Below are 24919 nucleotides of genomic sequence, written 5' to 3'. Positions count from 1 at the left end.
AGGTTTGGTCACGAATTCAAGTGGTAACATTCAAATACTGACTTTGTCGTTTAAATAGTGAGAAAATAAGCTAAATTTTGAACATTGCATTTTGGGTAAAAAATGTAACAAATATTTGATAAAACCTGACCTGTGCAAGAAACTAGCCTCAAAACAAAATTCCATGAACGTGAAAAAGACATCTGGCATAATGTGTATCGTTTGTTCAAAGTGTAGTACTAATAGTTACCTCTAGGGACCTCCAACACACCCTGATTAACTTTCAGTAGGCAGTGCAAATATCAGTCCTCATTTTATGCAACGTTAGGCACAACACTGAAGTTGGCATCCGATTCGCGAATTAAAGAGATGGGCATAAAGGGCCATTTCGCTGCATTCCGATCACCCTAAACTAGATTCTGTATGGAAACTACATTAGTTAGGCTGCTCAAATTTGGATGGAATTATTCTAAAGAGGCTGTAGATTCATTAAAACCTTGTTTTGGATTTGTGAAACCTTTTTCTGATTTGTGAAAATGCAGAATATGGCCATTTTACTGCTTTTTTTCGTATTCTGATCACCATAAACTAGCTCCTGTATGGAAACTAGTTACACTGCTCAAATCTGGATGGAATTATTCTAAAGAGGGTACAGAGTCTTTAAAACATGTTTCATGATTTGTGAAAACTTTATTTGGTCATTGAAAATGCAAAATGGTCATCTGAGCTCTCTTCTTTTTTATTTTCATTTGGACCATCCCAAACCAGAACCTGTATGAAATATAATTAAATATGGGCTTAATTATTCAGCACGATATAAATTCTTTCAAACACACTTTATAATCTGTGAAACCTTTCTTTATCCCAAAATTCACAGAAGTCCTCGCCTCTCCATGTTCATCTTTATTTCCATGAGGATCTCCTGTCTCTCGCTACATAGGAAAAAGAAAAAGTTTATGCATTTTACTTCATTACTATTACTCACGAGAGTCTTCTTCAATTGTTGACTTTCTTCTCCTGTTCTCTCACCTTTCTTCCATCTGCCCGAGGTCAACCTCTGCCACCGCTTCAATCCGTGTCATTTTTCTGACCACTTCCAGAGCCTTTATTGTTGCCTGCATCAGACATTCCATAGTTCAACCATTAATATGCCCCATTCTGTATTGGATGCGTTGATGAAATCTGCATCACAAATTTATTGCTGTGATCTCATTAATCTTTCCACTAACATGTGCCATCATTTCAGACCCTGCTTGTCTTCTCCTGCTCCCATCATAGTCATCTTACCTCCCATCTGAGTGCAGACAGGACCTTCTTCATCCCTTTATTGTAATATGGTGAATGGCAGTGGTCCCAGCATTGAGCCCTTAGACACTACACTAATAGATCTAAATAACTTTTAACATTGTAGGATTCACTGTGTCACAAGCTTCATGTAAACCTAGAAAAGGGGCTGCCTCTTTGGTTGGAGCATCCCTTGTGCACATCCTCAACAATTAGCGCAGGCAGCGTTTTTCCAATCTTCTATTGGCCAGTACTGGTGAGCCTGTGTGAATTGTAGTCTCAGTTTCCTGTTGTTAGCTGACAGGAGCGGCACCCGGTGTGGTCTTCTGCTGCTGTTGGGTGCCTCTTTTAATGATCATTTTACTTACACATGCACAAAAGCTGTTAAATAAAGACAATGCCTCCTCAAAATTATTTTCCCCCCATCGCTTTGGCGCCCCTATGCGCCGCATATAGTGCATATCCACTTTTTGCGCCACTGTGCAGGCATAACCTCACGCGTGGCTTCTCTCAGGCTCAACAGATAGATCACAGATAAACTCAGCTGTCAGATATATTCAGAACAGTTTTCAACCTTTGCAAAAAAAGTAATAAAAATTTATGTGCATTTCAGCGTGAGAAATCGGAGGTGTAGCGTGTGAAACCGATCAAATGCGTGAGTCTCACGGCCAATGAGCGTTGGCAGCCCTGAAACCATCTGACATAATTGATTTTATTTATAGATCCATTTACTTCTGTTAGTTCCCCAGTGAATTTTCTCCCTCCATTTATCTCCCCAAGTATGGAAGTTTTTCTGTGCCATCAGAGTTTGAATACGAATTTCTAATATTGAATTTTTACAGCATCAAAATCAGACTTTGAATTTGAAAAACCAACAGTGTAAAGAAGAATAAAAAAAAAATTTCTAAAAACAAAAATCAGTAAAAAAATTCAACATCAAAGTCACCGTTTTTAAAAAAAAACAGAAGTGGCAAAATGGAATTTGGCTTGTTAATTAATTTCATTACTTAATTAAAACACCCAGATTGTTTGTGTTCTCCTAGTCAGCGACTTGTCTGCTTAAAATATAGCAGATGTTTATAGAAGTTTCAAAACACCTGTCAGTATAAAACACTATCAGTAGTTAATTATTCGGATCATTTGTTGTAATAAAACAAAATTTCTGAAATTTATGTTTTTCATACATTGTTCTAGGATATACAGGTTAAATTATTCACTGCAAGGTTAAATGGCAATAGCAGCATTATATCATTACATACAGATGGTTATTACTGATGCATAATTATGTCAATAGTCTTTTCACTGTTAAGTTCCCCAACAAGGAGCTGATTGGATGGTTAAATGTAAACTTAGTAAAGAAACAAGTACACTTCCTGCACCTGAGCTATAAGGAAGAGTAGAAATGAAACAAAATAATTACAATTCCCAGGTAAAGAACAAGTAGCTTTCTCCATGAACTGTAATGTTTGAGCAAATGTGCTTACTTCACAATAATGAAGGACAATTTAGCACATCAAACTGTGTGCCAGTTCTAAACTGAACATAAGAAACTAACTATTTGTATGTTCAAAATAAATGAGAAACACACCGTCGACTTGATGAATTTTAATGACATCAAATGGTCTCATGTAAAAGTGGAAAAGGAGGAAAAACACTGGGTCTCATCACCATAATGTTCAACACAACAGAAATCTGCACACATTCTGTATGTAGCGGGCAGGTCACAGGTCACCTATACTCCAGTCAGAATTATAAACAGCAACTAATAGAGTGCTTTCTCAGGAGCAGATACACAATACTGCAGGTGTGCTTTAACTGTTACTTTTTACAGATCAGAGCAGGATAGGAAGCAATAAATGAGATGACTCAGTACCATTTAGCTAATTATATATGATGAAGTAGCATTTCTGTGTAAAGGAGCAGTGTGAGGTGTGTCTCAGTGTTTCTGTGATGACATAAACCATAGCTGACCACTGCCTAATAGGTGACCTGGAACACTCCCATGATCAGTCTCTCTCTCTCAGATCACACAACCTTAACTCATGACTGGCAGGCGGCGGACGCCAATCATCGAGCCGTCATGGCTTTATGTCCAAGTGCATCCAGTATTCCTGGCTATCAAAATTCCCAGAAAACACCATCCTCTTTGATTGGATAAAGGAAGTGGGACGATTAGCTGATTGATTGCTCCATGCAGATTGTGATTCTTCAGTCTGATACAGTAGCCAGAAAGGTTTAGTGCCGACATGCTTTATGTTCTCTTTGCTTGTGCACTCTGCCCATTCAATCGTTTTTTTTAATAAACATGCCGTTGGGCAGAAGTAGGTCCTTCTAACGTGCTGCAAAGATGATAAAGTCTCTTCAGTCTGGTTTAAGATTGCCTTGTTGGCTGTTGTGTGAACATTGGCACTTGAATCTTAGTCCACAGAGACTAGTGCACCTTTCGCAGTCCGCCACACTGAATCACATGTGGCAGTGCAATCTGCCACTGTATCTTTGAGGGAAAAGGAAAAACTGTCAATGCAACATGTTCTAGTATTTCTATGTTGTTTCCTTGATTCAAGGAAAAAGAACGAAAACAGAAAAGGAAGCCACTTTTCTCCACTGAAGTGTCCCGGGTTTAATGAAAAGGTTGAAACTGGAATATACAATCTTTTCTCACTGTAGACGGTCTCAGCAGATAAGCTCTACTCAGCTTCAAGGCCACCTTTCTCTCTGAGTCCCACGCAAGCAAAGAGGAAAAGGAAAGAATGAGAAAAGAAAGAAGAGAAGTCAGAAGAAAAAAACCACAAGAAATTTGAACAAAAGGGTCAACTAAAGAGAGAGAGATGAAACTCAGAAACTGTATCAGTAAAGACAGTGTGCAACAGGAGACGAGGGAAAGCAGCAGCCTGGACACACATGCAAAGGGGAAGGATTTCATTGCTACACCAAAGCCATGCAGCCGTGTCAAGCAGCCGGACAACAGAAAAGGGCACCCAGTCACATGTGAGATACACCCAGCAGCACAGGACACATGATGGAGGAGGGCGACTGTGCGTCGCTGGAGCCACAGAGCTTCTCTTCTTGTGGAAGTCGAAGAGAAACAAAACAGGCAACGCGGTAAAACGGTCCATATGCCACGCAGACCTGGTTCCCGTCAGGATCTGTGAGCAGGCGTTTGGCACCACGGGGACAGTGAGGGACGGGACGGGGGGGGGGGGGACGGGGGAGCTTGCGGGAAACAGCTGAGAGAAGCAGGGGAGGCAAGTGCACAGCAGGATGGAAGACATCTGTTACACCATGTTTTATGTTCCCATGGAGACCAGACCGACCCAAACCCCCTCCCACCCACTTTTCCTCCCGCTCGAGCAGCGCTCACTCACCACGCGCTCGCAGCATGGTAGCAGACAGACGAGGGTGGGAGGGGCAGGGTTTAGCAGCTTTGCTGCGACTCCCCGCTCCTGCTTTTAGACTTTCTGCCCTCCACATCTGTAGGAAAAAGGCAATGTTTATGTTACAGCTGCAGAGTGGCAAGAACACTTTCATTAGCTTTACACCTGCATATAAAGCACATACAGCACATACAGTAAAGCAAGTTAAAAACAGCAACTACAGGGTACAAAAATCAGAAATAAATAAGGATATAGATGCAGACTGTTTTACTAGGTTTGGCACAAAAAGCAGTGCTCGTCTTTGATTATAACTTAATGATGTCAATTGTCTGTACAAAATGTCAGTCAAAAGCAGTCAAATATTTTCCATTGTCAAGCTGGGCATCGGGAGGAGTCAACAAAAGATTACAATTACAAAAAGAAATGATGTTAGCTTCACTGACAAAACAATCTGAAACAGTTCTCAACTTGCAAAATCCATCCGATATGTCAAATACCACCGAAATTAAAAATCACCATGTTCATGCTGTATTCTACCACCCTCACAGTCAACTTTCATTTATCCCAGTAAAAAAAACAAAAAAAAAAACATCCAGTGATTGTTTTGGTAATGAAGCTTCACCATTTTGTCACCAGTCCCAGAGGTCAGTTGAGATCAACACGACTATAACCCATCATGCACCCAGCAAATGCTCCTTTTTCATAAAAGAAAAAACAGAAAAGATATCAAATGCACAAAATCAAACAGTGCACACGTCAAGCGAAACAAAATGGAGATACAAACGATAGCCATTTTGATCATAGTGATCAAAATGAGTGTTTCAGGTCAGACTGACAAAACAAAGTCATGCGGTGTAGTGAACAATGCAACTCAGCTAACAGGGAAAAGCCCTTTCACAACAAAACACTAAAAAACAAAGAAGGAGGTTAATCTATTATCTGACACACAGCAAGACTTCAATGTGACAAAATGACTTTTGGAATGCCACTGTGACAGCAAACTGCTGATGTTTAAGGATCCTGCTGACAAAGTCTTAATACATTTAAAATTTAAGACTGAGACAGAAATAATGAGGTGCTTGATGTTAAGACCCAAAACAGCTAATAATAGCATAGTGTTAGACAGTGAAACAGTTTGATGAGGAAACGATAATCTGACAAAGGCTTTTTGGACGGAAGAAAGTTCATCAAAATCCCAACTCAAAGAACAGAAAAAACAGAAAAAAGAAAAAATAGATGAGTCTATCCAGCACCATGGGATGACCCAAATACACCACACAGATAGATAGTGCTCTGATTAATACATGCAGAGGAGATTGGTTCCTCATCCATTCCTTCACTCTCCCCCTTTTTGGTCGAGTCACAATCACACACAGCCGTACTCGTACCACAAAGACTGGCCGTCCTCTGGGTTCAGTGACTGCTCTGATTCATTCAGACTGTTGGGATCAACACCCTCTTTGTACTCTTTCAGACCTGCTGAACTGGATTTCATCTGGTCATTGGACGGGCTGGGAGAATTTTGGTTTTGACTGTGGTTGGAAACAGGGGGTTGGGTTTTATTTGTAACAGGAGGCCCACTGATGTTGCTAACTAGGGTGGGGTTTAAAGATAAAAAAGGGAGGCTGTTGCCCGCTGACTCGCTAAAGATGGAGTCCATGAACACCGACTCTACAGTGAAGGAGGGGCCGAGGAGAGACTCGAGGGTGGAGAGATCAGGGTCCTCCAAGGTATGGCAGGGTAAGCTGAGGGACTTGGGCATAGTGGAGGTGGTGGTATGGGTTCCCTTTGGGTGGGTGCTGTTGGGGTGGTACTCACTAGGTGTTGGCTGAGCGCGTGCTCCAGCCTTGGGGGAAGCAACGTGAGGAGAAATATCCACAGAAACAGGTTGTCGGTGGTCTTTAGACAGCATGTCGTGGATGCTGGTGCGCCGCGTGGTTCCCTCAGCGGTGGAGATCACGCTGCTGGCACGAGGCAGCGTGGAGGAGGCCGAGGCCGAGTCCAGGCGTTCGGAGACGGACGTAGCTTTGCCCTGCGAGGACAGGCTGGAGCGGACCGGGGCAGAGCCTTTCACCCGGGTGCTCTCGGCCTTTCGCAGGGTCGGGCGGCCAGGCTGTCCCGAAGACCTCGGTGGCCGGTCGCTGCCGAGTGGTGCTGCTCTCCCACTGGATGAGCGCAAGATGCCCCGGCCCTTGGTGAAGGTGCGCTCCTTCTGCTCAGAGCAGGTGGAGAGGCGAGGAGAATCTACAGTGAGGTTCTCCTGACTGCCAGACTGCAGGAGACAGAGCAAATAAACAATATCCAGAACAGATCTAAAACCGCTGCACAATCCTTTGTGTAATCCTGAGTATTACATCCTGAATCTTTTCATATTAAATACTCCATTCAGTCGGAAAAAAATAAATAAATCAGCGAGCAAATACTAAATTAGCTAAACTTCTGTCAGTGCATAGATATGTTTTTGTGCTCATCTCTGTAAGATGATTTAATCTAAGAAAAAAAAAAAACATAATCAGTTTCCATGCCCTCACCTCTGCAGGATCAATTCCCTCATCCAGGAACTGCTGCAGGGAAAGCACCTCGCTGGGGGATTCAGATGCCTTCCTGATTTGTGTCAGGGCGGTGCTGCCGGCGGTGCTGCATGGCTCAAGGGACCTGCGCAGCTGCAGGGGGCTCTGGTGGGAGGAGCGCGAGGAGGTGGGCTGCTGGACGGGGCTGCTGCCGCTGCTGGACCACACTTCCTGGTCCAGGCTCAGGCTGAACTCTCCACTGCTCTCACTGTGTGGCCTGCTGAGTCTGCCATTCAGTGTCCCTGTGGGAGTGGGGGGCAGAGATTAGATGATGGCGAAAGAAAGAAATCTTTGGTCTTTACTATTAAAAGTTAATGAAATGTGTTACAGCTGACTCCTCAAGTAAAACACTGTACATCCATCATATAAATCATTTAAGTTGTGTGTAAACTTGTTAAGATGAAGTAAACATGCACCTGCCCAACTTGGATTTGCACAATAAATCTATTTCAGAGCCAATAAATAAATTAAAATGCAACTTTTTCCCCCACAAAGGAGAGAAATTAGCAGCCCTCAACCTTTATATCAGAAGCCGACTTGATCAAACCCCATTACAGAAGGTTTGAGTGAAGACATTAAAGAAGTCGTAGTTAGTGGACAGGACTAGAGGTGGAGGATAAGGGAGGAGCATACCTTTGCCCTCCAGAGGAGAAGTGAGATGCGAGTTATTGTTACTATTGCTACTGGTGGTCCTGTTGCTATGGAGACTGGAGGGTCTGGAGGCTGGGTAAGGGACAAGAGGCAAGACGAACACACGTTCACAGTTAGGATTTATACAGGCTTACATCTATCCACACCAACATGCACAAACACAAGCAGAAAGGTGCACGTTAACAGTCTGACAGAGCGTCTCCTGCTGGGGCAGCAGATGGCACATGCCAGGCTGAGGGACAGGAAAGGTGGCTCAGAGCCAGGCTGCCACACCAATATGTCCATCTAATAAACAAAGAGACTACCGATTGGGAGGGCACAAACACCTAAATACAAGAACCACACCACTTGAAGGAGAACGGGGAAAACTGATCAAGATGGTACTGAAAAACAAAGGACAACAGAGTGCAAGTCTGTTAGTATAAAGGACTTTAAGGGGAATTGAGAAGAAGGGGAAAAAGGGGAAGAAGTGACTTTGATTTTTTTCCATTTTCACAGCAACAGTTTCAACTGCACACCGGTGACCGTGAAATAATTTCAAGCTGGCTTTCAGGACATGCGTTACACCAAATTAACATTTAAAAAGGCAACCCTTACACATGTTACAGGTGCGATGTCAAGGAAACCAACGCCCAAAGGGATTATCATTGCACAATAATTTTCACTTACTACAGATGCTACAGGGCACTCTGCACATAGAGCTCAGCTCAACAGGAGAAGGACACAAAGCAAGTGCACTGCCATACCCCTGTAGGCCTGATAAGACACACACACACACACACACACAATGCAACAGACCCAACATGGTGACATACGACACTTTTAAGGGGTATCACACTTCTAATTACTGCTGCTGGGAGTGTGAAAGAAACAAAATTTCAATATTTCTAAATGCCTGCAAACAAAACAAAAGAGAAGGAGCCATAAAAGTTGCTTGACAAATCAATAGGTATCTCAGACTACCATTACATCAACCTAATAAGTGATACATTAGGAGTAATGGCCTGCATGTGAGTGAGCCTGAATGTCCATTTCCCTTCAGCCATTACGCAGATGACCTGGAAAATGAGTCTCACAGCGATACGTTTTTATTTTGTAAGTGAATTCTGGGAAGTCGTTGGCTAAGTTGAATCCAGACTGTCCTGTAGAATCAGCTTAATGGAAAACAGCCAGCTGAGGTCATGACATGTTTGGTTCTTTTTTTTTTTTTTTTTTAATAAAAGCTCAAATCAAAGAGAGGAAAAACTAATGCCAATAGGGAGTAAATATTGCTTAATGTGTGTCAGTAGTTTGGTGGCTGTTAAACAACTGGGTCAACCACATTGGAGCAGCGTACAACTGATGAATTGCTGCCTGGCTGCAGATTAACTGTCCCAGATAACATCCTAAAGCCTGAATTAGAGTCAATCCTACGTTCAGTGGAGACTGATATTTTTCTCTCAGCTGAATTTGCTTCTGATCAGTAGATTAACTGAAGTGCAAGACAGCAGCTCAAAGATTAGCACTGCAACTGCTGAGTACATGACCTGCTTTTTTGGGTCCGTTCAGGCTTCTCATTTGTCATTTTAAGGGCCCTCAGTTTTCTTGACAGTGCTGAGATGCTGCTGCAACTACACACCCTCCTTTTCATTCGACTTGCATACAGTTCGATGACGTCATGTCAAGTCTTACCTTGACTTTTGGGTTCATCTGAGGAGGCAGCAACATCCTCACAGGAGGCATTGTCTGTGGAGATACAGAGTGATGCCACAGCTGCTTAAATTTACTGAGACAAATGGATTTCATCCCTTTCACCACATGCTCAATCTAAAATCAACAGAAATGAACCAAGAAAATGAATAAATCATAAATCCTGCTTCTTTACCTTTGACCTGAAGTCGGTGCTTAGCTCTGCTGTGCCCTGCGGTGGGCAGCGTCAAGGCAGTACAATCAATGGCGTTGGTGGAAAAGGCGAGCTCCTTCATGCGCTGCCCACTTCGTTTGCTGGTGCCGGTCATGCCAGTGTCTCCAGCTTCGGGACCGTCTAGATTGTCTGTGCTGCTGGTCCATTGAGCCCCAGAAACGCCTGCCACGGCCATGGTTTGCAGCAGGTCGTTCATGGCTGAAGCGACGGAAATGAGGACAACTAAAATTAGATCTTTTATCACATTGTCTTATCTAATCTTAAGTCGGGGCCGAGTATTTTTAGCCAAATCATCCTAAAGAATCCTGTTTTCAAGGATATTTTGTATCTCCTTAGACATTAAAGCAGGGGGGTAGAAAATGGCTCAGATGAACAGATAGCCACGATATTCTTAAAGAAATATGTCTGGCGTTTTAAACCTGGAACTTATTTCCCCCCCCATCCATTTGGATCTAAATGATCAATATGGGCAAACAAATCTGGAATTGATCCGATACTGTGTGAGAAGAATATAAGAAACTACTGCAGTTTAATCCTGCTGGACATTTATAGGCCATTAGCCAGCAAGTAAAAGAAGCTTGTAATGTTCTCTGACAGACTCAAAGATAAACACAGAAATTAGCTGTCTGTAATTGGCCAATTCTTTCCTAGAATTAGCACTGTGACACGGACAATCTTCTCTTGGTGGCTGGTTAACATGGTCTCACTTAGTATTGGCTCATTCCAAATACTTCTATTTCTATGAATTATTTGAACTAAAAAGGCTGGATAAATATGGTAGGGTAAATAGGGTAAGAACCATTTCTTAAAAGGGCTCTCAAATGTTTTCTTGATTGCAGGATCAAGGCTCAACTTTACCATACAAGTTTGGAAAGATGGCAATGAGTTGCCATTTTTAATGAGATCTTGATCAAAATCATAACCAAGTCAATCTCAGAATCTTATAACAACAATAAATAAAAAAAATTCTGGAACTTATGGCACATGCATACATACAGTCGTAAAAAACAATGTCAGCCAAAGTGCACAAAGACGGCAGCAGCATGGCCGGCCATCCTGGCTTCTTACATACACACTTTTTGGACATCACCGACTGTCTTTATGCACTTTGCACATTGAGCCATGTGTGACGGCAGAGAGGCATGAAGGCATGCAGAGCTGCTCTGGGTGGCAGCGGTACACAACAGATCATAGCGAGGCAAGTCCATGTCAGCAGAATAAGATCTGAAATGCAGCACGCTGACGGAGCAAGAGAGTGAGACAAGAGAGAAAGAACAGAGGCTCCATTTCAAATCCTTCATGGTGAGTGGAGCGTTGATAAAGCGGCTGATGATTCTTTTTTTGTCATGGTGTAATCAAAAGATGGAAGCAAACACATCACAGGCGCATGAAAGGCCAATCCGCAATCTCTCCCACTGTCTCACCTGAACAGACCACCTCACACACAAACAGCCTTTCATTCAGAAAACACAAAATGAAACCACAGAGCACATGAAAAAGCTGCCCGATTAAGTCATTCACAGAGTGACCAGTAAGCTTTGGTCGATAGATGCACAACACCACAAGAGGAAATCCTAACTATCATAACAGTTTTAAGTCCCACGGCTTTCAATTTTGTTAATGAAATTCGTGCTATTAATTTATCGGTGATAAGTGAGAACAAAGTGACACTACGGTGGTGAAAGCTTAAAGACATTCTACAGGAGAAAGTGGAGGCAGAAGACGTACGGCGAAGGAAGTGACAGAAGCGTGGTGACAACTAGGAAAGAGTTGAGGACAAGTCACTGATGTCATCAGATGCAGCAGGGGGGTAAAGAAACTATAACAAATCTTTAACTCGATCAATCTTGCGTAGCAAACTGAAAGATATCAGATACTAGTACCAAACCAAACTAAACTACAACTTAAATCCCAAATAGAGCTGCTGTGACAGAAGCTTGAACTGGCACACTGTCACTGCCCTCACTCCCACCACCCTGACATCAGTGACTGCTCCTTCTTTGTTTCTCTTAGTATGATAATAAGTGGGAGAGGAGGTCTAGCGTGGCGACTAACGAAGGTCTTACACATGGAGCGCCGGTAGATGGCCTTGGCTTTGTCTTTGTCCTTGGATCTGTTCCTCATGAAAGGCAACCTTTTTATAGCTGTCAGAGTGCAGCCGTAGACAGACAGACAGACAGAAGAGGTACAGTGACAGAACAAGCCCGAGGGAGGTGGAGGAGAAGAAAACAAAGGAAAGAGAAGGGCATAACAGACGGGTGTGGTTAATGTTAACACAATTGGAGCCAGGGGAGAGATGTAGAGAAAAACTGAGCCTGTAGACACTCAGATGAACAACAGACAACAATGCTAAAGACAACTATCCATAGACTGTCAAGTGTTGCCTCTTTCAATCTTTAGCTCAAATACATTTTTGGGGAATTTGATGGAATACTTCTTACCAACTTAGAAAAAAAAAAAAAAAATCAAAAATAAATAAATAAATCACTGAATAATACTTTTAAAGGGCAAACAAATGAACATGCTATGCAAATACCTCCTCACACACCGTCTAACAGATCTCAACGCATACATTCTCGGGTTAATGGTCTTGACCTTTGTGTACTACATTACAAAGTGATTTAGAAGCATTACATTCTACACACAACACAAGTGTTGACACATGACCACCTAAATGAGACACACAGGACGATGAGTATTAAAGGGTGCAATAAGGAGAGTCAACCAGGTGAGGTCAACAGCTTCATGGACCGCAGTGTTCCCAAAACCCACCAAGAATAAGAACCTGCTTTACTTTAAGGAAACGTCCCTCATGCACCTGTAAAACATATCAATGTGGTGCTTACAACCGGTCTTGATTCTACGCAGAAGCGTGCATATCCAAATGAAGAAGAAGAGGAAATAAACCTATTGCTTATTATCATAAGTACCAGGGAATATGACTGACCTGTCTTGTGATAAATGGAAATGAGCGACAATGCATTGCACCATTTAATATCTATGATGCTATGATAAAGCATGTTCCTGTCGCACTTACAGGTGAACTGTACAGATAAGCAGGTAGAGCTTAAACATGTTGGAGGAGGGGGACATTTTTTTGTTTTCCCCATATTTGACCCACATGACGTGCACTTGATTCAGCTTAAAATTCAATCCCTTGAACAAATACTGTTTGGCATGATGGACAGCTAAAAAAAGGTCGAGGTCAAGGAAGCAGAACCAGACCATTTCTTCCACAAGTTATTGTAAAACGAGCACCTATATGACCCACAATTCAACAGCCAGTTTAGCTGTGGATTACAGAAATTTTAAAACTTGACATCAGTTACTTTAATGTCACTGGAGCCTCACAGTTTTACTATAGTTGGTCGAACAGTAGAAGATAAACATCTCAAAAAGAGCAATCTGTGCCATTAAGCATTAGCTGAATTAGGGAGTTCAAATGGTAGAAAATGGTATTTTCTTTGGAAAAAGGTTTAATTATGAGGGTAAGCTCAGAGGTTGAAGTTTCTACAACTAATCATTTGGGAAACGCGAAGTTCTTTGTAATAAAATTAGATGCCTCATATTTGTCATGTAACCCATGATAAATGGTGGCAGCAAATAAAATAAGGTTGCAGAACTCAAGTGCGCTCCATGTGGTTTGAAAAAAGAAATGAGTTTGATTCGTTGAACCAGGGGGAGAAATCCACCGCGAGTCAGTCGTGCTGTGCAGTTCAACTGTAACCTCTATGACAGTAGAGTGACACAGACAATGGACTCACGAAAACATGCCCCGAAAGACATGACAGTTGGGTCAAAAGCCCAGCCCCCCCTCCCCATCCGCAGCATACCATTGGAGGAGCCCTGCATTTGGGCATGGGACTGCTGCCCTCTCCTCCCTTTGCAGAGAGGGATAAAGAAGCAAAGGAGCAGTTAAGGAAGTAAAAACCCATTTAAACACTCAGGTATACAAACCCACACAAACTAAGATGCAGTTTGTTCCTGATCATCTCAAGATGGTATTATTGTCAGGGAAGAACGTTCATAATGAACCTGATTTAGTATAAAAACAGTATTGCATCACCCCTTTATTAACTGCACATTTCTCTGAATATTGGGTCCACATCTGTATTTTGATGCGTTTTACATTGTACTCACTTCCGCTTCTCTTTTGTGTGAGTGTGTCATCCAGTGAGTTGGAACCAGAGCCAATAGATGAGCTGTCCTGGCTGTCCTGGGGAAACATCAGAAAACCGTCACCATACTCCGAACGAGACGGAGTTAGAGTGAGAGAACGCATCCTCTCCCGGCTCTTCGGCTTGATCAGCTTCTTCATCTTCAGAGTGATCCAGTTACCACGCCTACAAAGAAATAAAGAAAGAGTGAGACTAAGTTTTTTCCAATGCGTTTACTCCAGGTAAAGACTATTTTCCTTCATGTTAAAGAAGTGTTGCAGTATACAATATCTGATTAATCTATTCCTGGGGCTGCTTTTTTTTTTTTTTAATCATTCCCAATCTCAGACAATAAATAAACAGTTTTAATAATACGCCAATTCCACCGAGAGCCATGGAGATGCTACACTTCTCGAGGGCTAAAGAAAACAACTTGTATAAATTTCATAACCCCCAAAACTACTGTACCCGAAGTTGCTTTTTTACCTCCGTGGAGGAGAAGGGTCATAGAATTTATACTGGTCCATGATTTTCTCCTCCAGTTTCTCCTTCTGTCTCCTCAGCTCATTCAGCTTGTCTCTAAAAGTTGCACAAAAAAAGACAAAAAACATTTAAAAAACAACATATTTGCTCATGGCATCAAAAGAAAACATATTCATCGTCATAGGCTTACATGTATTGTCTTTGTTCCACGTGGAACAGGTCCTTGCTTTCCATCGTCTGCTCCAGAAGCGTGCGATTCTGGAGCATCAGGGTCTGGATCTGATCCAACAGGTGACGGTTCTCCTCCTCCAAATTGCCTTTCAGCTGGCTCAACAACTAGCACACACAGATACAGATATATGAAATAGATGTCAGACACCTGGCTCAACTACAAGTGAAAGCAATTACTAGCAACCAAAACACGGCTGGCTTCAAAAGAGATCTCTGCAGATATAAAATGTTAAAATGTAAAAGACAGTTGGCTATAAAAGTGGGAGACAATGCAAAAGAGAAGGGATGGGACAAGGCGAAAAGAAGCATCTTTCCCCACCTCACACTGGTTGGTGAGCTTGGTGGAGGTGATGTCCAGTTGCTGGTACTGCTCTTTCAGTTTAGAAAACTCAGCCTCCAGCTTGGTCTGGTCCAACTTTGCACTGTTCAACTGGCTCTTCATGTTCTTATGCTCCACCTGAAGATTCTCGTTGTCTTTTACCAGCTGACGATGGCTAGTATTCAGTCTGCAAAGAGTGCCAACGGACTCTTTAGTACATATACTCACTCATGTATAGTATTCAGTCCCTTTGTTAACATGTTATTAACATATGTAAGTAGCATTTAAGATAAAACCGGTTGATCTGACCTGTCATTTTCCTCTTTGAGGAGTCTGCACTGGTCAGCTGTTGCTTGGTGGGTCTGGTTCTCCATGGCCATTTTTTCCTGCTGTTCTTTCAGATTTTTCTCCAGATCCTCCAGCTCCCTTTTTCTCTGCAGAAGTTGTTTGTATCTGCAGGGATAAGCACACACCAACATAAATATACAACAGCACACAACAGGAAGGAATACAAAGACCAAACAGTCAACCGTTTCCTCTTGTAACTCGGCATCATTGGTTTTATGAAGGTCTAATATTGCTCTTGTAAGACATTGTACAAAAGTGTTGCCCCAAAAAAGCTGCGTCTCACTTGTCCTCCAAATCCCTGTGCTGTTGCTCCAGGCTTTTGTGGGAGGTCTTAAGGCCGCCGTGCTTCCCGATCAGGGCTTCATATTCGGCCGCCTGTCTCTCATGGAGAGCTGCCAGCTTTTCGTGATCTCGGAGCAGCAGCTCATAAGTCCCCCTCAGCTCTTCTTTGTCCTTCAGTGCTCCCTCTCGCTCTGCCTCTACACTGCTCTGCTGGCTCTGCAGCTGAGCATTTTGGGCCATGAGGGCTGCACTCCGAGAGCTCAGGGTGGAGTTCTCCACCTACAGGGGAGGACAATAAAGATATGGTGAGGAAGTAATAAGATGTAACGGAGGTTGTGTAAAAGCAATACTAATTTCCTTAAATAAAAAAAAACAAAAAAAACAAAGGACAAATGAGAGTTTGTTGCAGTTCTGGTCTACAGGGGGCACTGTGTTACTGCACAGTGACATCTCCTGATTTACCAAAGCTTCAAAACATCAGCAGGACACATGCTTCTCTTCATGCTTACTTTATGCTCACAGCAGTTTACCAGTCTCAAATCTATCTACAATCATGACTAATGTGTCGATTCACACAAAGCATACACTGTGAGAAGCATTTTTCTTCACTGCAGCACACACCAACACCTTCCTACATACAGTCTGTCCTCACACACACACACACACACACACACACACACACACGGCTCACTTTACACACAAAGCAATGTGCATGAACCCTGCCAGTCACAGTGAGCAGCTACTGTATGTTCAGTGTAAACCCTGCCACACGTATGAGGGGTTAGAAAGGCTGCTAAAAAGGGAGAGCAACTCCAAATGCAAGAAAGGGAGGGAAGTATCTTGCAGGGGAACTACATAAACAAAGCAATGTAGAGATAAGGCTGAATAGCACAACATTTTGCATTTAAAAGCTCTAATCGCTTCCAATTTTCTGTATTACAATGCGTTTCAGGGAAATCAATTAATCTTGGCCATTATTTAGAGTTGCTAAGCATCACAGTATCCCTCTACCATACACGCACGACTCATACATACAGCACAAAGTATTTAATATAGGTTTATGGTGCATAAAAGACATACATTTCATACATTTCTGTTTCTGAATAAGAGAGAGGGGGGTGTTGAAGTTACACAGACTGCAAAACTATTTGAGTATTTTGGACTATATTTAAATGATTTTGTAATTGGCAAAGATGTCAGTTGTCTTAAAGCTCTCTTAGAGTTATCATATGGACTTTGAGGTGAGAAAACTACTTTTGGGAGTTCATGCTTTAAAGCACAGAGCCAAGAAACACTATTGGTCCTTAAAAAGTTCAAAAGGTTGATAAGCCCACAGTTCTATGAAAATTAATCTATGACAATAATCATGTGAAATGACTTAATTACTTTAAAAGGGGTTATTAGGCTACAATTGTGTTGGACACTGAAATCCTCACTTCTTTACACTTCTTTACTGTCTTACAGTCTGATAAAGTTTAAAGTTCACTGATTGATAAGGTTGTATTGATTTCCTGTTTAATATCTGGATCTGTAATGTATTACTCTCTAAGAAAGTAGTCCCCCATTGCTTACTAGACGGTTAAGTTTGTGCGACAGATTTACCTGCAGCTTGGCATTCTGGGTCTGCAGAGCCGTATTGTTCTCCTGTAAGGAGGCGGTCTGCCTGTGCACAGCTACTATCTGAGCCTGCAGGTTGGAGCTTTGAGTTTCCAGTTGTTTGAGTTGGCTCCTCAGAGCCACCTTCTCAGCCTGCAGCGTGGCATTCTGGGAAATTACACACATATAATATAAAGTATCATACAGAGTCAGAACTAAGACAGGAAAGTAATGCAAGTCATCTTTAACTTACATTTCTCTCAACCTCAATGAGTCTGTCTTTAACTTTCAACAGTTCTCTGGTGGTTTCATGACTCTCCTTCTCCCATTTACTGACGGCCTGAGGGTCCTCCCCTGCTCTGGGGGGTGAGCTCTGAACCATCCTCTCTTCCTCCTCTCTCTGACGCAGTGCCTCATAGTTCTTCTTCACCTGAGAAAGAGACAAATAAGTCAGCAACATGACATTGATAAAACACTGTGTGGTATTGCTGCTCGCTCAGTGGAGTTCATGCCTTATTGACTAAATTTAAGAGGACTAGGAAACTGTGGAAGAGCAGGTGAATCGATAATGTATCAGACAGGGGAAGGCCTCAGTGTTTTTAGTGTTTTTGATTGTCGGAGGGAGTGGACAATCTGGCAGGTCGGTGTTTTGGCTTTATGGGAGGTCAGTGTTTGAAGGTTTTATTTTTTATGCATAGTTTTCTTCAGTGTGGTAGAGCTAAATATATGTTGACAAAACAAATCCAAAATACATGAATTTTCTTTTATATTTGTTTTGAAAGCATGGATTCGTGTTTGCTGTGTCACTCACCGTCTTCAGCTCTTGGCGAAGTTGCTGGTTGAGGTTGGAGGACTCCTGCAGTCTGGCCTCCAGAGCAGCAATTTTCTCCTCTTTAATCTCCAAAGATGATTTCAAAGTTGACTCCAGTTTGGTTTCCAGGAGTTTAAACCTAAGCATAAAGGTTTAGATATTCGTTTGTGTGTGGAGTGAAGAAAAACATTATCACATCCACTGCAAAGGTTGTAGCAGGTATGTAGATTCCAGCTAAGGAAGAACGAGACAGTCCCAATGGTACTGATCACCTTTAATGATTCCAAAATTACCCCTTAAAAGTCATTATTTAAAGCCATCACAGATTAGTAAATAGTGCGACTGGTTGACTTTTGGCGCATGTGCACCGATACCTGTCATCCGAGCTCTCATCATGAAGGAGTCTCTCTTTGTTCAGTCCAATTTTCTCCAACTCATGGGTCAGTTTCTCGAGATCATTATTCATCTGCTGAGTGCGCAGCTTCTCACTCACGAGCTCCTGAAGACACAAATACAAATTTGGAGCAAAAGTAAATACCATCAACGATATATTCACACTTTATTTTACAAAAAAATACTACTCTCATAGATATTTGACTTTTTGCTGCTCATATTATTAATACTTTGAACAGAGCCTGTTTCATGCTTCTATTACTATTCAAACATGAATGGGGGTGGGAATCTATAAGCTTGTCTTCATCCCACTCCTTTCCAAGCTTATTTGAATTTGCACAAATACTTAGCCCCTTGTTCTGTATATTATTTTTGCTTGGAATAAACGAAACAAAACGAAACAAAACTCAAGGACATATTTTTGGAATAGTTTTTTGCACACCTCTCTGAGCGTCATCAGGGTCTTCTTATCGATATTGGTCTGTTTGACCAGCTCCTTATTCTCCCTCTCCAGGTCTTTGACTCTTGTGCATGAGTCCCTGAAGAAGATCATCTCCTTGCCCATGGTCCGATTCTCTTTTTCCAGGGCAGAAATGCGCTGGTTGTCGTCATCAAGCTTAGAGTCGCGGATCTCGGCCTGCTGCCTCAACCGCTTGTTCTCCTTCTCAAGAAGCTTTTTGTCCTTCTCTAGTTGGGAACTTTCCTGCTCCAGAGTCTTGTTCTAGAGGTAGGACAGAGTGCAATAAAGTGAACATGGATTAAATACCATTTGATGGGATTACTTTTAGTCTAATCGCCTTGTAAATAAATGTTTGGCAAAAAGTGAACTAAGATTATTTCAAATTGCCAAAAATCCATTTGACATATAATCTGGGATCATCCATCTTTGCAGGGAAACATTGCAGTTTTATCAGAATGAACCTAAATGTACTAAAGCTACATTGTTGTTAAATAAACATAACAAATTTTTAACTTTCTAGACATGCATTGAAGATCAGTTGAAAATAAATGCTGCATCACAAACACAGCCTTCAGTCTGCCTCAACTACACTTTATGAGCAAGTCTGACTGTCCCCATTCTGTCCACAAGAATCAGTCAAAGAGGACTACGGGATGTATTAGTAAAACACAAACAGCTATCCAACAGATTAGATTTATTCTACACGAGAGAAAAGTGCAGGCAGAATATTCTCATTTCATAACACTGACCTAGAATCAACATCCCTCCATAAATGCGATTTGTTGCTACAACCCACCTCCTGCTCCAGCTGCTCCAGGCGTTTACTTGAGATCTTGAGCTCCTCCAGGCTCCGTTGGAGGGTCTGATTCTCGGTTTCCACCTCTTGCAGCTCTACCTCCAACTGCTGGATCTTCTTGCTGCTGTTCTCTAAAGCCTTCTGCAGGCGCTGGTTCTCTGTATCTAGGCCTTGGTAGCTCACCTGGGAGAGGAAGAGCCAGATTAGGAAACTGAAATCACTCGTGAACTACTTGCGCTGCTCCCTGAAGCCATCATATTCCACATGCTGCGTAACACACATGTAACAATATTGAGTGGTGGTAATAAAAAAAAAAAACTACATTTAAATGCTTAAGATTTTTTACTTTTTGACACTAAAGCTGCACAATTATATATAAAGACATAAGCTGTGCTCGTTCTGGACCAGGGAGCATGAAAACATCTCATTGAAACTATCATTAGATTACACGGTCTTTTATTTCTAAAATGCACTTTTTGATCCACATGGTTGCATGTCAGTACAATCACAGCTTTCCAGTCACAGAAGCACGTGCTGTATGCCCGGTATTACCTCTAATCTCTCCGTCTTCTTAGATGAGGCTTTTAGCAGTTCAAGGCTGCGCTTCAGCTGGCTCCTCTCACTCTCCAGCTCCCTGTTCTCAGCTTCCAGCTGAGCGGCCTTAGCCCCTGCTGACCGCAGACTCTCAGCTGAGCGCCGCAGCTCCAGGTTTTCCTGTTCCAGTTGGGCGGTCTCCTTTTCCAGAGCCTCCAGCTGGAAGGCCATGTTCTTCAGAGCATTGAGTTTCTTCTTCAGACGACGGCCCTCGGCCTCCAGTTCAGTGTTTTCCTTCTCCAAAGATGACACCTAAAGACAAATAAGCAGTAGACTGACGAAAGCTGAGCATGAATGGCTGAAAATACTAGTCTCAGACTGGCAGTCTGCTGACAATCTTAATAAATCCAGTGCCAAAAATCGCTGTAAACTGTTTTCATGGTACAAATGAACACGTTTTCAACACCCAATGTGAAAACAGAGCGATAGAGCAGTATAGAGCAGTATACACTGTGCCAAACCTTTTCACAGGTGATTCCAAGACTGGCAACTTTCTTCTGCAGGCTCTCATTGTCCCTTTCCAGCTTCTGTATCCGAATCTCCAGCTCCTCTGCTCTTTCACCTTTATCTTTCATCACTTCAAGCTCCTTACCTGCAGAGAAAAATGACTCACTTTCATAAACAACCAGAATGTTTTCGCTTTGAATTCAAAGTAAGCAAAACTAAACTCAAATTCCAACGGGCACACCCACGCATGGAGAAAAACTGCAGCCACGTTTACCGCAAACAACCGCAGAAAGTGTCAAACGCATCACTCACGTAGCTGCTTCCTCTCAAACTCCATCTTATTCAGTTTGGCTGTTGTCTCGCAGATGGACTCGTGAAGAACACGATTCTCCTTCTCCACGTCCTTCACCCGGGCCTCGGCTCCTACCTGGCAGCGCTGACGCAGGGATGACACAGTCTGACTCAGGTGCTTGTTCTCCTGCTCCAGACCCTTCAGCTGGAAAGCAGAGAGCAGAGTTTTAATGTCAGCATTGGTCAGGTTTAAGTTGAGGGACTTCATGCTTAAGAAAGGGATTCATGTGAATTCTGTGAACTGGGGCGGACAAATTGAACACTAAATGGATAAAAAAAAAAAAGATTTGTATTCAGTCTTTTTTAGTCTCAGACTTATCTAATGCACACCTGGAAAAATTCAAATGACATAGAAGATACAGAAAAGCTTATAAGAACTTATAAACTGTACTGTATTTAAAAATTATGTATACTGGCACAACACTGCATTAGTTTACAACCAAGCTGATAGAGAGGCACAAAGTGAGAGCACAGTGTTGAGTTTTCTTTGCCCCCAAAGCTAATCAAAGCCAGATTACACAAATCAGATGGTTAAACTAATCAAAGGTGTCAGATTTGGGTCCAACAGCTACAAAGTCCCTGCAGACACAGAAAGCTACTGTAGTCAATAAAACTATTAGTAGAACTACCACTAATGTTTTATTAAGCCAAATACAAATCAATTAAATAAAGATTGCTCCCAAAAAATCTCAGTGAAGACTTAAATACATGATACTGATTGTTAGGCTGAAATGGGAGTCCAAGCTATGTGAAGGGATAATTGTTTGAGTTGTTGAGAAAAGCCCTGTTAGTTCAGATGTGTCAGCATTGACCGTGATGTTTTTCCAGCACAGAGACTCCAACATCAACTATATTTTTATAAAGCACAACAATGCTTATTGAGATTCAAATTCAGAAAAGCCAGTCTGTCTCTGACACTGTGTGTGTGTGTGTGTGTGTGTGTGTGCGTGTGTGCGTGTGTGTACCTGTCTCTCTGAGTTTTCTCTGAGAGTTTCCAGAGTTTTCTCCAATAAAGCCTTCTCCTTCATCAGGTCTGTACTAAGTGACTCAGCGCTGCGGAGCGACTCTCTGTCTGCCGTCAGTTCGCTCTCCAGCTGCTCCAGCTGTATACAAAGATTAGAGCAGCATTTTGACATGGTTACTGGGTCTTAATCTTTTGACTGGTGATCATGATGAAAGCCGATGGTGGCTCAGCTGTCCACTATTTTTCCTGTCAGGTCTGGGGATGATTTCTCCTTCAGTGGCAGATATGACGACCAGCAGTTTAAATTGCAGTATCATCTTGCATTATTCATAGAGCGGTTCACAATCTAAAAGGAGCACATTTTTATCCATATAAAAAAATGGGACAGATCAACACTTTGAGAAATAACTATTTTCACACTCAGACACAAACATCTAATGAGACTATTTCTGTGCTGCCAGTCTCCTGGCAGTTGCTTTCACATTTTAATGCTTTTTAGCTCAAGTCCTAAAGAAAGTCAGAAATATAGTCGCCACTTTTTGTGAGAGAGGATTTTACGCTCTTTGTTCAGAGTGCACAAAAAGAGTTTTATGTTTCTGAAAATAGCCGAGGGACTTCTCTTAGCAAGGGGCGTTTGTGTGTCACAGTCAGGGAAAGAAAAGGCAGTGCAGGCTGCTGGATTTACAGCTTTGCTCTCACCCTTCTATCCACCCCTCTCTATGCTCTTCCTCCTGTCTTTGGTTTTATTTCCTCATTGTCACTGTGTGAAAAGGTCTAAAGTCAAGAGCTATAGGGCTATCTGTTACGGAGGGGTTTCGGTTCAGGATGCTAATCACTGTGGTGAAAAAATTAAATGTCTTTTAAGAGAATCAGCATTAAGAATGCCTGAAGTAGACAAGAATACTGATGCAAAGATCACTTTATCTACAATAGTGAGACATTTGTGCTTACTAGAGGTGTCACTATCAGCGCTCTCAGGATGCACAGCTTAGGTACTGAATTTACAATCTGAAGGTTTAAAAACCTTCAAAATTTCTGGGGTAAAGTTCCTCTCACGGTTGTTAAATAAGAGTCAAGCATACATTTATGTGTGTAATAAAAACAGAAGACTGCATATGCTAACCAGTCCCCACCACCACACAAAAATATACTTGAACACAAACACCATTTCTTACCTTTTGATTGAGCTTCTGGTTTTCTTGGCTGGCTTTGGTGAGTTTTGTTATGGTATCCTGACAGGCTGCTCCTCTGAGCTCCTCCACCGTCTTCAGCAGGGCCTGATTGTCTTTCTCCAGTTTCAACAGGCGACTCGAGGTCAGTTCATTCACCTCCTCACCCAGAGACTTCTGTGGGACTGAGTCAATGACAGCAACAAAATGTTGACTATACAGAAATAATAACAACTAAAGGACATATTTCTATTGAGCTTTTTGCCGTTTTTAAAGCAAACCCAAAAATAACATTTTTTTTTTTATTTAAAAAAAAGTTGTAAGAAGTAAAACAGTTGAGAGCAGTGAGACTACAATACATCTAAAACAAAAATAACAAGAAAAACAAAATACAATGAGTATATAACCCTATGATCTAGCTTTACAAGTCTTAAACCTTTTAAAGCACAGTTTAACAAACACACACCCGCACAAAGTCTTTATCCAGATCCCCGGCTAGTTAAACCTCTTAACAGCCCTTATTATCCAAACACACAGCTTATCTTTCAGGAGCCACTGAATATTAATTACAGCACAGGCCTTAACCAAGTGGAAAGAAAACCCAGTGGAGGCTGGCAAATACAGATGGATCCGAGGGGGAAGATGCCAACAACCAAAGCCCGGTCTGTCAGCCACCTGTAGCCTCCAAATTGGTCAACTTAGGTGACTGTAAACTGCATGATATTCTAACTCAGCACCCTATTCTCTGCTTTACCACTCCCGTGTGTCATTTTTTCTTTTCTTTTCAAATTGTCCTTTCTTCTTACTCTCAGTGAGATCTGGTGTTTTTGATAGCTGCTCCAGCTCCCAGCCCAGGTGCAGGGACTCATCCATGCTCTGCTTCTGGGCCATCTCCAGCACAAGATTTTCCTCCAGCAGCTCCTCCATACGCTTACGGTCCAGGTCCCGCTCCTAAACGTCGGAGTTTGGAGGGTTTGTCAAGATAAACAGATGCCCAACTGTGACCGCTGAAATGGCATTTCCCCGACTACATAAAAGCAGCATCTTACCATCTCCAGGTCATGCATCTTGGATTTAAGCTGCAGATTCTCTTTCTCCAGGAGGTGAAGTTTGTCAGACCGGGTCCTGCTTGTATCCAGCTGCTCCTCCAGCATGGTCTTTGTCTCCAGCAGAATCTGGTTATCCTCCTTCAACTCCTACAGAAACCAAAACATCAGGTTAAAAGTCAAACAACACAGAGATATTACAATTAGCAAATAATGTCCTCTTACCCATCATCTTGAATAATGGGTAATAACAGAATTATTTCAACTTTTTAAGACTAATGTGTGTTTTTCTATAAAGGTTAGACCAACACATTTAGTTGAATTCAAGCCATCATGCATTTACAAAGTGGGCGTACAGCAGAGATCGTAGTGGTCGCTTGTTGCTTGCATGCAGTCCACAGCATGATCAATTGGAACAATTTTTGTTAAGGCTGGACTCGAGGGTGTCGTTTCATCGCTTTGTGCAGTTGTGTACCTCAACTCTGGCCTTGTAAAACTCAATGTCATGAAGTTTCTCCTTGTACCGGCTCAGCTCACTCTCCAGTTTGTCGACACGTATGGCTTTCTCTCTGAGTGCGTCCAGCTCGTCGCGGTAGGCCCGAGCCGACCGAGCATCTGATAGCAGCTGATAGCTCTGCAGGAGTTCACAAGCAGATACTGAACGTGATTGCGTGGACTCATAGGACAAACCCACAAGAATTATTTCAAAAA

General features: G+C 42.3%; 1 protein-coding gene across 6 annotated transcripts in view; it reads right to left on the bottom strand.

The window, feature by feature from the left end:
- Positions 1 to 2853: 2853 nt before the first annotated feature.
- ccdc88ab (coiled-coil domain containing 88Ab) overlaps positions 2854 to 24919 on the bottom strand; it is a 61587-nt gene continuing 39521 nt past the window's right edge. Inside the window, exons 10-39 of one of the 6 annotated variants that reach the window (XR_012772552.1) lie at positions 24684 to 24842; positions 24212 to 24358; positions 23969 to 24113; positions 23169 to 23347; positions 21995 to 22132; positions 20991 to 21174; positions 20693 to 20823; positions 20190 to 20483; positions 19638 to 19820; positions 18824 to 19102; positions 18363 to 18487; positions 17989 to 18127; positions 17431 to 17607; positions 17184 to 17345; positions 15583 to 15860; positions 15261 to 15404; positions 14952 to 15138; positions 14592 to 14737; positions 14405 to 14497; positions 13902 to 14104; positions 13595 to 13642; positions 11828 to 11905; positions 9723 to 9959; positions 9530 to 9583; positions 8528 to 8614; positions 7841 to 7930; positions 7169 to 7449; positions 6456 to 6909; positions 4629 to 4734; positions 2854 to 3978 (exon numbers count right to left, since the gene is read on the bottom strand). Coding sequence is in view for 4 of the 6 variants with exons in the window: in XM_075479484.1 (XP_075335599.1) it covers positions 6004 to 6909; positions 7169 to 7449; positions 7841 to 7930; positions 8528 to 8614; positions 9530 to 9583; positions 9723 to 9959; positions 11828 to 11905; positions 13595 to 13642; positions 13902 to 14104; positions 14405 to 14497; positions 14592 to 14737; positions 14952 to 15138; positions 15261 to 15404; positions 15583 to 15860; positions 17184 to 17345; positions 17431 to 17607; positions 17989 to 18127; positions 18363 to 18487; positions 18824 to 19102; positions 19638 to 19820; positions 20190 to 20483; positions 20693 to 20823; positions 20991 to 21174; positions 21995 to 22132; positions 23169 to 23347; positions 23969 to 24113; positions 24212 to 24358; positions 24684 to 24842 (5274 nt within the window). In the remaining 2 variants the exon portion in view is untranslated. Of the gene's footprint in view, positions 6910 to 7168; positions 7450 to 7840; positions 7931 to 8527; positions 8615 to 9529; positions 9584 to 9722; positions 9960 to 11827; positions 11906 to 13594; positions 13643 to 13901; positions 14105 to 14404; positions 14498 to 14591; positions 14738 to 14951; positions 15139 to 15260; positions 15405 to 15582; positions 15861 to 17183; positions 17346 to 17430; positions 17608 to 17988; positions 18128 to 18362; positions 18488 to 18823; positions 19103 to 19637; positions 19821 to 20189; positions 20484 to 20692; positions 20824 to 20990; positions 21175 to 21994; positions 22133 to 23168; positions 23348 to 23968; positions 24114 to 24211; positions 24359 to 24683; positions 24843 to 24919 lie in introns of all 6 variants that reach the window. The other 5 variants (XR_012772553.1, XM_075479511.1, XM_075479484.1 and 2 more) reach the window with 5 other exon arrangements.

The sequence above is a fragment of the Odontesthes bonariensis genome, chromosome 2 (genome assembly GCF_027942865.1).
Source record: "Odontesthes bonariensis isolate fOdoBon6 chromosome 2, fOdoBon6.hap1, whole genome shotgun sequence".
In the NCBI taxonomy this organism is placed as follows: Eukaryota; Metazoa; Chordata; class Actinopteri; order Atheriniformes; family Atherinopsidae; genus Odontesthes; species Odontesthes bonariensis.
Note: the sequence above shows the minus strand (reverse complement) of the source record. Positions and strands in the feature narration are given on the sequence as shown.